At 37.3% G+C, this 15,366-nt stretch overlaps 1 protein-coding gene and 1 non-coding gene across 4 annotated transcripts in view; both read right to left on the bottom strand.

Annotated features, from left to right (window-relative positions):
- Positions 1-15,366, bottom strand: part of TNPO2 (transportin 2) — a 43,476-nt gene that overhangs the window by 15,571 nt on the left and 12,539 nt on the right. For all 3 annotated transcript variants that reach the window (XM_087955533.1, XM_026681512.2, XM_087955532.1), the window contains exons 8-17: positions 13,498-13,620; positions 12,232-12,350; positions 8,436-8,496; positions 7,244-7,412; positions 6,626-6,778; positions 6,243-6,468; positions 5,145-5,316; positions 1,202-1,288; positions 814-921; positions 129-287 (exon numbers count right to left, since the gene is read on the bottom strand). In XM_087955533.1, the coding sequence (XP_087811659.1) occupies positions 129-287; positions 814-921; positions 1,202-1,288; positions 5,145-5,316; positions 6,243-6,468; positions 6,626-6,778; positions 7,244-7,412; positions 8,436-8,496; positions 12,232-12,350; positions 13,498-13,620 (1,377 nt within the window). The remainder of the gene's footprint in view (positions 1-128; positions 288-813; positions 922-1,201; positions 1,289-5,144; positions 5,317-6,242; positions 6,469-6,625; positions 6,779-7,243; positions 7,413-8,435; positions 8,497-12,231; positions 12,351-13,497; positions 13,621-15,366) is intronic.
- Positions 5,487-5,560, bottom strand: LOC113421243 (small nucleolar RNA SNORD41). Its single transcript, XR_003372151.1, has one exon. It is a non-coding gene; the product is annotated as a small nucleolar RNA SNORD41 (small nucleolar RNA).

Here is a 15,366-nt window from a genome sequence, read left to right as displayed (position 1 = left end):
CATGCTAAAATATGTTATATAACAGCTCACTATTTTTATCACAATATTTTCAAGCCTTGTGGTTTTTCTTTGAGCCCTGAGGAACTATTTCTGGGCTAAAGAGCCAAACATGTAAAGCGTTCACTCACTTGCATGCACTGGAACAGTAGAGTCATTATATTGCTACGGGCCACAAGCTGTTCAACATGACATCCAAGACCTTCAGCTAAACCACTTAGCAGATCAAGAGCAACTATCATGAAGTCTTTATCAGGTGCTTCATACTGATCAGGGTGTTGACTGTACATCTGCGTTGGGAAAAAAATAATTGATTGCAAAAAAAAAAAGGTAGTATGACTAGATTTCAAGTTTTCTTGAGCAGATTGAAAATAGTAGTTTTGCTACTATAAGAGCTTGCAATCATATGCAGCTCCCAGGAGTCCTCCAGAAATTTCCACTGAATTGTAATTTTTGACATTGCAGATTAAAAATTAAAAATAATTATTCAGTGTATTTTGATTAAATCTAAATGAACTCACATTTGAATTTTCACATTGTTACACATTGTTCTACAGAATGCAGCCCACACTGTCAAGCTCTAAACCAAATATAGCCAGCCCTTGGTTTGAAAACTGTACACCCACACATTAAAACAATAGACTTGGCAAATTAAGATTCAGGCAACAAAAGATTATTCAATTCAAAAAAACTTATGATGAAGTAATCTGCTCTGTTTACTGCTTATCCACTAGCAAGCCATGATGACAAAACAGAAACATGTTTTGGGAACTTAGAACAAATATCTCAGATACTACTGAGAAAATACTGCCATACCATTGCTTGAGCCAAGGTTTTCTGCACAAGCGTTACACAGCGCTGATAGACCGGTTCACAGTATGGTAGGAAGCCACTTTGCAGAGCAGTCGCTACAGATGACAAACACTGTAGAAGTGAATGGACAGTGCATGAAAGATTATGTTGCATGTACATTTCTGTACTTAAATACTAAGATCAGAAATTTGAGATTAAACATGAAAATAAATATCAGTTTTCTCTCAAGTTGCTAAAATGACACACCAAGACGAATCCCTACAGAGAACAGGACCTACAGACAAGGAGACATTTATCTTTAAACAGAGCATTAGACAAGTCAATTTTTCATGCACAAGGACATTAATCAATAACACCCATCCAAATAATTAGTAGCTGATTGGCTACTTACTTCTAGGAGGGGAAAAAGATCCTTATCCTCATCCTTCAGCTCATTCCATTTCTGGATCAGTGGAGGCATCAACTTTTGGATATATTCCTGGGAAAAATAAGGCAATTTACACATTTCAGTTGGAACCATCAGTCCAGAAACCTTAGAACTAAAAATCATTCAATACATTACAGATTCAGTCACAATTTTAATTTGTCATATATGTTTCTGGCATTGGGATTTCTGCTAGAACTCTAATTACGTATTATTTACCAGATTTGCAAATGCTAACAACTGCATTGATAGGGGCATCTATTCATAAAAACAAAAGTAGAAGACAGAGAAAACAAATCTGAGAAATTTCAGTAACATCTGACTTTTGAGATTGACTATAATAAGTAAATTAAGAGAAGTGATTAAGCAGCTGACCAGGAAGGAGCCAAGCAACTGAATGTTGCCATTAACCTTTCATTGTGTATACCTGAAGTAGGAACCTGTAGCACCTTGGTTGTTTCTAAAAACAGTAAACCACACATACACCCATCATTATTGAAGGCTGTTTTGAACTGCAGGTCAGTAATATCTGGAAGGCCAGTTTCCTTTTTTAAAAAAAACAATTTTATTTCGGTTTTCACAAAACAAAGAAAAAAAAACATCTTTTTTTTAGTGAACAGCTTGGTTCCAGGTTTTCAAATCTCCATACAGATATAATGTCAGTTACATATTCATCTTTTATCTTTCACATTCAATTTCATGTCTTATCACTATTTTAAATATTCTTTATTACTTTCCCCCCCAAATACTTCCCTCAGGCTTATTTTATAACTCTCATTCATATCTAAATCTATTACATATTCTTTTCAAGGTTTTCATATTTTCAAAATAAATATACTTATACTTTTATCTGTCCTGTATAAAATTTCAATCCATATCTACACTTCAAACATTACAAAACAAAGTTTCCCCTATAATTGCCAATTAAAGTGTGTCACCTTCATATCTTACAGTTGATTCCCTTTCACATCCCATTAAAAATTCTACTTCTAAATTATCCCATTAAATGTCACCCAATATCCCGTCACCTAATATCTATATTATAACATAAATCCCATTTTAATCAGATTCCGCATGGTACTTCCCCTTTAAATTACCTCTAAACAATTTTAAGTTTAAAAGAAATAAAAAATAAAGGAAGAAGATAATTAATCAGTTCAAATTCATCCTAAAAAGAAAAGACTGGTATTATTTCCCTTACAAACCTTCTCATAATTCATTTCAATCATATTCTATAAATCCTTAATATACATTAATATAATTCAATTGTATTTTACACATTTTTGTTTTTTATTTGATCTGTTGTAGAGTATTCGATTAAGTAACAATCCCCGTTTCATCTTCCATTTTAATTACATATATTTTCCTGTTTTCTACATAATTTCTTATTTCTAAAATATTTATACAATCCCTTATCACCATGCAGAATCCTCTATTTTAGTTGTATTTTCAGCCATTATCTCTATCAATCAAATTATTCCCTTTAATTCTAGATTGCTTCCCATATTTCTTTATTTCCTGATTCTGTTTTTATAACTTCTTTTCCCCTTTATTTTCTTCCTTTCTCACTCGTTTTTGTCCCCCTCCCTCTTTAATGCTTCCTTCTGTAATCCTCCCTTCTGCTCTTTCCTTATATTTTGTTTCTCACAGTTCCTTTTTCTGATTACTTCCTCTTATCTCCAATTTTTAAGTCCTTTCCCCCTTTTGAGTTTCAAACCTCGTTGTCCCAATTTTTTTTATTAAAGATGGCCTCTCCTTTATTCAAGTCGCCTTCTTCCTCTGAAGTTTTTTGCTGATCCTCATAGTCCAAAACCGCCATTTCCAGAGATTGCAGAACAAAGCCAAACAATTCTCCTTTTACTTGCAGTTGTTCCTTCATATTTTTAAATAACATTTTCAGTTCCAAATAAAGTTCTGCCATCTTTCAACACTTCCCAGTACTTTAGACAACCAAATTCTATAATATTGCTTCCCAGAATAAATTTCAATTGTATCCAGTAATAATCCAATGTTCAAAGTTTCCAAAATCATCACAGTTCCAGAATAGTTTTTTCTTGCTTTTTTCTTTGTTACAAAGTTCCAAGCTCCACTGTCACTTTCCAGGGGCTCTATTTGATTGTAGCAAAATTTCATTTACTTCGTTATTCTTTAAAAGTCTTTTAAAAGTTCACATTAATTTCTTTTAGCATCAGGTGACACTTTTTACTATGTCCAAGTTCCACCCCTTTTTTTCCTTCCTCACTTTTTCTCCTTTTCTGGCTTTTAAGTTTAAAAAGCTCCTTGTTTGCCTTTTGACACTTTCAATTTCAGATTTAAGTTTGCCTATTTGGTGTCAGGATCATTTTCACTATTTTCCTTTTCTAACTTTTTTCTCAAAATTCAAAGCCACTTCCAGTTGTCAGAACTTTTTTCCTTCCTCTTCTTTGCAGCTGCTTTAAAAGTCTTTTCCAAAGAGTTCTTAAGTATTTTAGCTCTAGGGTATCTTGTATTCAGATGTTAATCCTGCTTAGCCGGGTCACCCAAGCTGTCCTCCTTCTCCGCTCCTGCATGATTCTTGTCAGTCAGATCTTCCTCTTTGTGATGGCCATTTTGGTGCATCCGCGCCTTCGCCTTCGGAGAAGAGTTTTATGCCTCTCTAAGGAGGGGAAATGCAGCTCCCCTTAACTCAGCTGGCATTCACCCCTTTCTCCGCCACCTCTAGGGGGCGGCCCCAAATCAGGTAGATCGGGGCCCTCCAGCGGCGAGCACAAACCAAAACTGCGGACAATTGCAGATTTCGGTCCAACGCTGAGGGAGCCTAACCAGAAGAGCTGGAAGACCAGTTTCCTGATGCACTTGATACAGAGGCAGATCACCAGCTGTTAAATATAGTCTACAGATACTTCTTAACCTACAATTCATTCAGCTAGTTTTTGAAGTTGCAATGGCATGAAATGAATGATGGCTGACTGGTCCTTGGAGTTCTGGCTATTCCCAGCACCGCGATGATCACATGATTGTAACCTGAGCACTTGCAACCAGTTCACACTTACAACCAGTTGCAGCACATTGCAATCATATGATCATCATTTGCAATCTTCCCTGCCTGCTCCCCCAATGGGGAAGCCGGGAGGGAAGGTCATAAATGTCTGGGGTAAGTCTCCCTGACTTGCACACCCTTTCTCAGCCCTCTGTACTTGTGCTATGCTGGTACATCCTCACCAAACGGCACCTTGACTTTTGTACATACTTTGTGTAACCTCCCTGACATGCACCACTCACGCACTGTCTTGTGCACTCACCATGACTATAAAGAAGCTAATCTTAATTATTAGGGGGAGGTTGTTTTCTGGTTTTGTTTTGATGTGGAAGAACTCTGAAATTCATTCTATCCTGGTGCCTGAGTGTGGGGTTTTCTGCACACAGGGTAAGATCTCTTCCATTGAGCTAACCCTTTCCATCAAGTTCTTCCAGACATTAGGAAATCTCTTAGTGTCAAGAGCATCAACAGTCATGAACTGAATATTTATCAGCTTTTCTTTTCTAGAAATCCCATCTGTGCATTAAGGAAACAAGTTTGATGGAAATCAAAAAAACTGTAAGAGGCGCCCCTCTATGATAACTCATTTAAGTTGGAGTCAGATCCCTACCTATACTACTATCAAATTTTATTATGAAAGAACATTTAATTTCAGGATTTATGTTTTAAAGAAAACAGATATAAGTAGCAGATCCCCTTCTTCCTAATGTTATCCTATTGAGTACAAAAAATAAATAAATCACTACCTGGATTTTCCTGCATTTAAAAATCCTGGCACTAATAGTATTTTATTCAAGTGGGAAGAAATAGGGAGACAGTTCAACTAATCACAATCATTTAATGCTAGCAGTTTCTGCTGACACTGCTGCCAATAGGAAAAAATGTACTAACCGGCTGGTTGAGGTGGTGTCCAACAGAATCAGCCAGAGTGCCAATTGCATCATATAGTATCAGCAAATTCTTGTGCTGGTATTTTCCAAAAGCAAAAACCAAAGTATCCAGAATGAAACTGAGATATGGGACCAATTCTGTGCAAGCTTCTTCCTCAAGTGTGGCAAAAGCACTAAAAAAATGACAAACAAGAAGTGAATACAAACCCAAAGGATAACAGCACAATGAATTGGATAGATAGAAATGAAAAGTCAATCCAACACTTGTTTCAGTTTGGATAAAAAATAGTTTTATTGTGCTAGCCTAATTACTATTTTTAATCTCAAATATAAAGGCATTTCTCTGGATCAGACAGTACGAATACATGACTCATCATGTGACAGAGCTCAATCCATCAAATTCTTCATCATATCCAAAAAAAAGCCTCAAGATAACAGTAGAAAGCCTTACAAGGAGAGTTTTGTAGACATGCTTCAGGGTATGGGTGGCCAGCCCATACAAATCATATATTCTGGATGCAGGTTGGCAATGTAATAATTATTGTTTTCCCAGTGTTTCTTTCTCAGGATTATAATAGGCAGGCAAAATGAGGCTACGCTCTTCCAAGAAACCAATGTCAAACTGCTTACTTGCACAATGGCAAATAGAAGTCATTATCCCAAGCCAAACTGCCAGGAATAGAGGGCATTAGAATATGTAATACCCTATGCAGCGTTTATGTTTCTCAAAATTCTATTCATGCTACAGATCCTAGTTTTATTCAAGGCTACAGATGGAAGCTCAAGGTTTCCAGATACCTTTCTTAAGCATTTTTAAGCTCCCTATCAAGCCTAGGAGATAACAATAACCCGCTGGGACTCTACAAAGAAATTTCTATACTTAAGGAGGGAGGACTATGGGTGGTAAAGGATCATCAATGTTCTATTTGTATTTTAATTATTAGCCACTTTGACTACAAATTAAAAGAAACACAAGAAATAATAAATAAATAAAAAAGCATATTTGTGCAGATAAAGAAAAAAAACTTGTATGTAAATATTATAAATATCTCCAATGCTGTCCTTCACAGATAACTGACGCATTCCAGGAGCAGATTACCTGCAAGCAGCCTCCTGCACTCTTTTATTACTGTCAAGAATCCTTTTGAGCAACTCTGTCATCAGAGGCTTGAGATACATGTCTGGGGGTTGGCTTACAACCCAATGTGCATAGCGGCTCAGGGTCCAGCAGGCAATGGAACGCACCAGAGCCTTCTTGTCAGACAGACATTGGATCAAGTGGGGAATCAGCTCAGGAAGATAAGGAACCATGCCCTGCATGCAGCCTAGAAATGCAAAAAATGTTTTTAGTACATGATGTAGCCGTACTCAGGTAAACTTATTAAAACTCTCAATTCCATGCTTTTTAAAAAAGTGATCACTAATATCCTTGTCCCTCAGTAGAAATAAATTCTGGTTTAAGTTAATAACTTAAAGAGCCACCTTCAGCAATTGCCCCTAGGACAAGGATTCCAGACTCCTTGATGACCCATTCAGGATGGAAAAGCAGCCCCTTGAGCAGTGGCAGCAGATGCGGGAGGAGCTCATCTCGAAAGACATTGGCCAACACATCAAGGGCAGCAGCCGAACACTTCCCTGAAAAAGAAATGGGCCATGTGACAGAAATGACACGAACTTTTCACATCAATAAGTAAGAACAGTTTCTGTGCTAAAACCTGTTATGTCAGAAATGTATTTATTACTTCAACGGTGTGTATTGGAAAGTTAATTATATGTTCTTCTCTCAAGCCCCTGCCAATATGATATAAAATTAGAGTTAAAAAGGGGCAGCCACAAAGAAGAGTTAACAACTGGTTCCCAGTAAAACTTGTTTTGTACAATCTAATTATAATCCAGTTCCATATAACAGTAGAATGGAACTAGTAGAAAATGCATTAACCATTTCACCTACACAAGTGCTACAGTTTCAAGTTCAAAAATAGTCATAGTATAGCACTCTCTCCATTTGACCCATGAGCACTATTTCCCAGGACCCACATCCCTGGCATTTTATTCCCCTCGATCCCTAGAGCATCATCTAATACCAATTCCCCTACGCACTCAGATTCCAGTCAGACAGTGTGTCATCGTCATCATCCTCATCCTCTCCATCTTCCTCATCCTGCAACCGCTCTTCTTCGTGCTGCAGAGTAACTGTGCGTGATTTATGAAAGCGAGGTTTGATATCTTGTTCACTATCTGGGATAGCTTCATCCTCCTCCACATCACCCTGCAAGTGAGAGAAAAGAGCTTATGGAATCCCATTCGATACTGAATCTCTCTTCCTAGGAAAGCAAAACACTGTATAGTATTCCACTGGTTCTTCAATGAAATACCTGAGTTATTCTCTGAAACTCACATGGTTACTCTCTGCATAGAACAGATTCAGATAAGAAACCAACAAAGACCATGGATATCATGTTCACTTGCAGCCATCTGTATTTGACTAGTGAGAATCAACTTATGAAAATACTTCAAAATGCTTAAACACTGGATAGCATGAAGTGAACTACAAGCTTCTCAAGAGGCTTCAGACAATGCTTCTATGGATCAGACAGTACGAATATAATGCCCATCACTGCTGTCAGATTGAAGGTAATGCATCATTTCCATAAATGCATTTGCTCAGCCTTTTCCTCGTATTTACAAATATGTTATAATGTTCTTTAAGAGGCAAAAATCCATACCATTTGACTTATTGCCAATAACTTCATTTTGTTACCTGATATATAAAGCATGACTGCCAGTTTGGTGTAGTAGTTAAGGCACAAGGCTAGAAACCAGGAAACCAGGAGTTCTGATCCTGCCTTAGATAAAAAGCCAGCTAGGTGACCCTGGGCGTCACTCTTTTTCAGCCCTTGGAAGGAGGCAATGGCAAATCACTTCTGGAAAAATCTTGCCAAGAAAACTACAAGGATTAGTCCAGAAGTCAAAACTGACATGAGGGGACCAGTATATAGTGGGTATACAGTATATATGTGTATTATATTTTTTGCAATTGATAATGTACTTTTCAATTTCATAGAAATGTCTATCCTTTTTTCCAGTACATAAGGAGGGATGTTCAGCAGTAATAATGGCATAAAAAACAATGAAGCAGTATTGAAGCTACTATGCAACACGGAATATTATCATTTTAATTAACTTGGCTTAGTAAAGAACTATGAGTGGTGATAAAAAGTCAAAAAAGAAAAAGTATCAAGAAACTAAGCAATATAGTATTCCTAAATTGTTTGGATGGTCAAACTAATACCTTCAACAATATGATGTCAATTTCTGAATATTTCATGCCCTTCACCAAAATAGGAATCAATCTGTTAAAAGAAAATGAGATAGATTAGTTTATCAGGTGAAAATTTGACCCAGAACAATACAGATAACAGCAGCTTTTACAAATAGGAATGAAAATGTATGATTTGCATTTCAATAGCATCTGAGAGTTCAAAAACATCTGAATTATTTTTAAAGGCAAGGAAGTATTCACATAAGATATCATGGCCTCTGTTGTTAGGCATGCAACTACAGTATGTAATACCGTGTTTCTCCAAAAAAACAACCCACCTTGAAAAGAAGCCCTATCACGTTTTTGAGCACATGTGATCAAATTAAGCCCCCGTCCACAAAATTAGACCTAAGACCCTGCCCACTCCGGGGTGCAGGGGAGGGGCGAGGCACACAGGTAAAAAATAAGCTAGGATGGGGATGGGGTGGTGGTGGAGCTGCCAGCCTTTGCACACCCCAACACCTGCCACGCCTTCTGCAGCCGGATCCGGAGCTCTGTTATCGGCTGCAGATGCCTTCCAGCAGGCATTTGAACACGAAACAGAGGCTGGGGCGATGACAAGCAGCCGCAGAAGAAATGGCCCAGCAGTGGGCTCCTGCTAGGCAGGGCTATCGGTGTCACCACCGCAAGGTGAATCAATAATTAGAACTCCCGAGGAGTTTCCGGTTTGTCGGCCTTCGCGAGCGGTAGGGATTCGCGAAGCTGCGCGATCCCTGCCGCGCTAGCCGTTTTGGGGCTCCGACCCGGACGGGTGCGGAGCAAGGCTGCCCTGCAGGGTAGCTGAAGGTAAGGGGATCCGGAGGAAGGGTTTGGGGTGTTGCAGACCCCCTCCCTGGCGGCAGAACCCCTGTTACCAGGGCGGTGCAGCGGCGGTCCGTAATGGCCGCCACAAAGAAGTTGACAGCCGGGCAAGTATGCGCAGGAGGAAGAAGAGAAAGTTATTGAAAGTAAAAGTTCTTCTTGGTCGACCCAGGGCTTTGAGATTTATCTAATTTAATTCCTGGAAAAGATGGTTTTCTGATGATTTCTTCCACAAGAGAAAAAAAAGCGGCTATTTTGAGGTGCTGAAGGGAAAGTTACTCTCCTCCCGACGGAATTAAGCCGGAAGGGAGAGGATAAAGAAAATATATAAATTTGGATCTTGTTGGAGGAGATGCCTTGAAGACTTGAGGACAGAAATACAATCTTAATAAGGCTTTAAAATATAGACTTGGATTCTTTTTTTTTTTTATTTGTTTGATACCACCCTGGAAGAGGAAGGGGGAATTTTGGCTTGCTTGGATTTATTGAGGATTGTGGATTTTGGGATTGTTTTGCCTTTCTCTCGGAATATTTGGTTGGTGTAAGAAGAAAGAGGAATAAAGAAAAGAAAAGATTTATTTATAATGGCTTTCCTTTTGAAGACCTGAGGGATGAATATGAGCAAACAAAAGCAACCTGCAAAGATGGCATGGAAAAAGCTTTTCTATTTCTAGAAATGGCGCTGGTCAATTACCAACAGACAATGGAACAGATGGAAACGGAAGAAGAACAACAAGGAAGAGACGAAGACGCCATCTTCATTGAATCCCAAAACTTATCTAAGGAAGAAGGAAGGAAGAGAGCAAGGAAAATGAAGGACTTAAGATCTAAAAAACATTTGAGAAAGAGAAAAATATGATTCAAAGTAAATATAATGATAACAAACAAGAGAAAAAGGGAACACAACAGAGAAGGGATCCCAGCAAGGTAGAGGTTAGAAGAAGAAGGGGGTAGGAAGATTTGGTGGGGGAAGAAAGAAAGGGAAAGGCGGAGAAAAGCCTCAAAGCTTTAAAATTGGATGGGAGAAGAGGGATTTTTTTAGAGATAAAGGATGAAATATAATTTTCTGTAAGAAAGATTCTGCTAAGGTACAGAAGATGGTATTGTAACATTTATATTTGAAATAGTAAATTAGAATGGTTTAAGATTTAATAAGAAATTAAAATGTTGAAGTTTTTAATAATGATTGATTTTTAAAATGTAATAAAATATCGAAGGAAAGGAGGATACAATGTATTTAAACATTTTTGGTGGATAGAATGTACCAAGCAGAACCAAATTGGGTATTTGTTATGCTGAATGTTAATTTTACTAACTTAGGGGAGGATAGAAAGGCATCATACTCTGATTAGTGATTTCAGGAGAAATTTTTTTTATTATAAGAAGAGATAGAGAGATAAATGAATGGGCAAAAGATACAAATTTAATGATTTAATTAAGATGGATTAAATAAGATAGAAATGTGAAGAGTGATATGTGCTATTATTTTAGCCCATGCAAAGAGAGGTAACTGGGGCCAAGGTACTTTACTAAAAGATTTTTTTATGTTTGTTTGTGTTTGTTTGTGTTTTATGAGAATACTGGGGAAATTATTGTAGAAAGACAGGGAAAGACTTAATATGTAATGATTTGTTTGTTGTTGAAACTTTTAATAAAACTTGTTTTAAAAAAAAAATAATAATAATTAGAACTCCCCAAAAAGAAGGCCTAGCCATTTTGGGGGGGGCTCAAAAGAAAATAAGACCTGGCTTTCTTTTTGGAGAAACAAAGTAGTAAATTATAAAGTCCATTCAGACTTGGGGTGTGGTTTAAAAAAAAGTAATAAGACATTCTAGGGCACTGGTTCTCAACCATTCTTCACCACAGACCCCTTTTAAATATCTTTTGTGACCACAGACCATGGCCGTGGACCCCCAAGACTTAACTCAAGATTTAAATAAATTTCTTTAAACTTTACAGACCCCAAGTGATGACATCACATATCCCCAAGGATCTGCAGACCACAGGTTGAGAACCACTAGGGCAAGACCAGATTTAGTGGGTTAAAGCTACAAAGAAGGTGGTTCAAGCCAGAAATCAGGAATACTTTATAACTGTAAGAACTGTTAATCGGTTAAATGGGCCATCACATTATGTGGTGATTTTTCTTTCATAAAGAGAGCCAATCAGAAATGCTGTAGTGTATTCTGCACTGAACAGGGGGTTGGTTTTCTAATTCTACAATAAATCTACAATCTACAATAATTTTATATTAACATGTGAGATGATTATAGGAATATAAGAAGTATACGTAACAATTGACAGTGGCAATTAGTAATAGCTGGGCAATAGCAATTGATGGACAATTTTAAAATATTTTTCTTCTTTCCAGTTCTGGAAAGAGTAATCAAGTCTTATGCTCAGTCCTATAAGAAGCAATCTAAATGACATGCCAAGATATGCAAGTTCAATTTCACTTATTGAAATATGAAGATAGATTTGCTTAGAAAAGGGTGGCCAACCGACTTGTCCCATCTTTCTAATTAATAACTAGTACAGTGACAGTTGGCTTGGTGAAGTCTAAAGTTTAGGTTATGGTGAGAGATACTATCCAACTGGAATAAAATAGTTGTGGACTATTTCTCATGAAAATACTCCTTTGGATATATATTAACTTTTTTCATTTCTATATTCTGTTATTTTATTGTATTAGTTTCTCTAAGGAAAGTTCACAAACATATACATTGAGCTATATATGTTTAATATATAGTTTAACATAAATTATTCAGCCAAGTTGAAACTCAGATAAGCAAAATTGGCTTAGTATTCCATCTCCTTTTTTGCACAAAGCTTCTGTTAAGAAAGGATACAACAGTGGAACCATCTGCAAACTTTCACAATGTAAAGATCAAACACTTACTACATGAAAACAAGCTCATGGATCAAAAAGTAGACCATGCACTACTGCCACTATTAAATTACTCACTGTACTAGAGGTGAAGACAGCACCTCTTTGCAGATGGGTTGCTCAGCCAATGTTAGCCAGAATTCACATGCTTCCAATGCCACATTTTCATCACTGTCCTGAGTCCTCTCAAGCATGTACTGTAACAGACAAAACCACGTGACATAAAAGCTTTGATTCAAGAAATCATTTTTTTTTGCTTTGTGTTTGCTGCAAAAAGCAGTACACATACTCCTTGACTTATAATACCTCGTTTAGTGACCATTCTTAAATATTTTCTTTAAAAACCCTCCAACATTCATTATGATTATATTACTAGTATTATTTAATGACTTGTAAAATTAATTTCTCCTGTTGTAGAATTAAGAATTGTATTTGAAAAAATATTAGTCTGTGGACTTTAATTTTGAAGGATTTGGGGGAAGAAAGAAAACAAAGGTTGGAAGTAAATAATTTTTATTTTTGAATAGAGAATACAGGTAGACCTCAACTTGCAACATCTCATTTACTGACTGTTTGAAATAACAACCGCACTGAAATAAGTGCCTTATGACTGTTTTTCACACTTATGACTGTTGCAGCACCCCCCTGGTCAGGTGACCAAAATTCAGATGCTTGGCATCTGTTTCATATTTATGAGTGTCCTGGGGTCATGTGATCAACTTTTGCAAACTTTCGACAAGCAAAGTCAATGGGGAAGCCAGATTGACTTAACAACCATGTACTAACTTAACAGTTGCACCAATTCATGTAACAACTGTGGCAAAAAAGGTCGAAAATGGGGCAAAACTCCCTTAACAAATGGCTCGCTTAGCAGTAAAACTTTTGGGCTCAATTATGATAAGTTGAGGACTACCTCTATTTGGTAGTGACCTAATATGTATTTGCTTGTGACTTGTCACATAAGTAGCATAAGTCAGTGAGAATGAACCTTTCTATGGACCAGAGGAGCAACACAAGTGGCTAGCACACATTATCCCTTTCTCGTCTCTGTTCCCCCAAAAACTGATGAGCAAATATCAACTTCCAGAATGTTGCACAATGTAGACAAAATTTTAGACCGGATGGTGCAGGGTCACATGTTTCTTGTATTTTTGTTCATTTAGCTTCTTTGATAATCATCATAAACTTTATATTTGATAAACATCAACAGGATGAACAGTTGTTGGGTATCGATGAATGCTGCGTGACACTCAAAATGTTGTAGCATGTCACCTCTGACATGCATGTGGTAGGTTTGCTATCACTGGTTTAGAGAGACCAACATTTCAAAGCAAGAGTACTTACTTGGATGATGCTATGCATGTGAGGGATCAGTCGGTCAATTCGCACTTCTAGCAGCATTACTAATGCTCTACAAACATTCTTTCGAACCTCAGGATCTTCATCTACTGCCAAGGCAAATAAGTGCTGCCAAGAATGGAATGGGGAAAAATTATTTTAAGTCATGAATCAACAGCTGGACAAATGGATCTTCTAGAACTGTAGCAGCCTAGACAGAAGAAAACCTTCTCTCCTATGCAGAAAAGCATTACAATCTGCGTTCTTTGTCAATACAGAAATGCATTTATTTTGCATGCAACTCAAATCAAGTGCAAGTAGTATTTCTAACAAATGGACACATAGTGACAACGAAGTTAGTAAAGCCAAAACAAGTTGTACATTCTATGAATATTCAAGTTTTTCATAGACACTGTCTGCATATTTTCCAGTACAGAGGTAGCACAAGACAGCAAAACAATGACCTCAGTATGCATACTTGAGGCCATATTATATTTATCTAAATTTATGGAAAGGAATATATTGGTATTAAGAACCAAATACTTTTCTCCCTGTACTGGACCCTGTGTTTCAAAGGTTGTCTCTGACTATGGATATGTAACTGAAGTAAAAATAAATTACTAAAACATAGAAAGCTAAGGATGCATCCTTATCTTCCTTTAAGAAATCATTAAGCATTAGACAAAAAAAATGGATACTCCCTATAGCTACAGTAGTAGACAAATATAACAATAAGAGAAGAAAGTCTGATCATATGTTGTGAGATTAAAGAACTGTTAATTCAATGACATCAAACTTTGCTATGAAGAATCTTGGCATTTCTTAAAATTTTGAGGCCTCCTTATCTACACATTAGCCAGTAAATAAATTTCCCAAGAACAATTCCACAGCTTCTCTCCACTATTGTTCAGATACAGAAACTTTTGATATGTTTCCAGTTTCAGAATACTTGAACCAATAACTGTAATAATCAGAAAGAAAACCTCTAGAAGATGTTCACAGACTTTTTTATTTAAGATGAAGTGATTTCTCCTTAAAGAAGAGAATTTACCTGAATGTGGGAAAGCTCACAAAGTCAGGAGCTTTCTCCTCCTATCCATAAAGTGCTATGTTATAATGACATTATAAGGAGACTTTTACTGTAATTTTAAGGATGCATTTTTATTTTTAAAGGTCTATAAAATCTATTAGAAACTTATCAGTTTGCTGTAGTTACTCACCAAAGTTACATAGGAAGTGCTGTAAATTGAAAGAGATCTGGAAGTTGGAGAAAAGGGATTTGGGAATTACCCAACTGTACTCTAAAATTATAATACTAATGAGTCCATAGAACACCTAATACATAAATGTGTATGTATTCCGGTTTGAGCTTCTTTGGCAACAGACCGAAACCGCATCTCTGCGTGGTTTCGATCCATGCTCGCCGCTGGAGCGCCTCAAGCCGGTTGGTTTCGGGGCTAAGCCACCCCGCAGAGGTGGTGAAGAAGGGGGAGACTGCCTGCAGGGTTGTGGAGAGCCGCATCTTTCCTCCCCAGCTGGCCATTACTCCCTTTCCCGAAGGCGGTTGTAGCGGTGGTCAGAAATGGCCACCACAAAGAAGAACTCGACCGGAAAAGAATGTGCAGGAGAAAGATAAGAAGAGAAAGTTTTGGTTGACTGGGTCAAACAGCAAAAGCAACAAATAAGGTACCCTGGAATTGAAACTATTAAAAAAAACAAACCAATAACACTGTTCCCTAAGAAGATTTCTAAGCTGCGAAGGAGAGAGAAAAGGGAAAGGATTTGTTTTTGTTTTTCTCCTCTTCCTATACTGACAGCTAAGAGACTTAAGCAAGAAATTGGAAAAAAATCCACTTTGACATTAATAGGCATTTA

The sequence above is a fragment of the Notechis scutatus genome, chromosome 2 (assembly GCF_049901735.1).
Source record: "Notechis scutatus isolate UNSWTSFEM ecotype Mainland chromosome 2, rNotScu1.2, whole genome shotgun sequence".
Taxonomy (NCBI): Eukaryota; Metazoa; Chordata; class Lepidosauria; order Squamata; family Elapidae; genus Notechis; species Notechis scutatus.
This window is presented reverse-complemented; position numbering and strand designations above follow the sequence as displayed.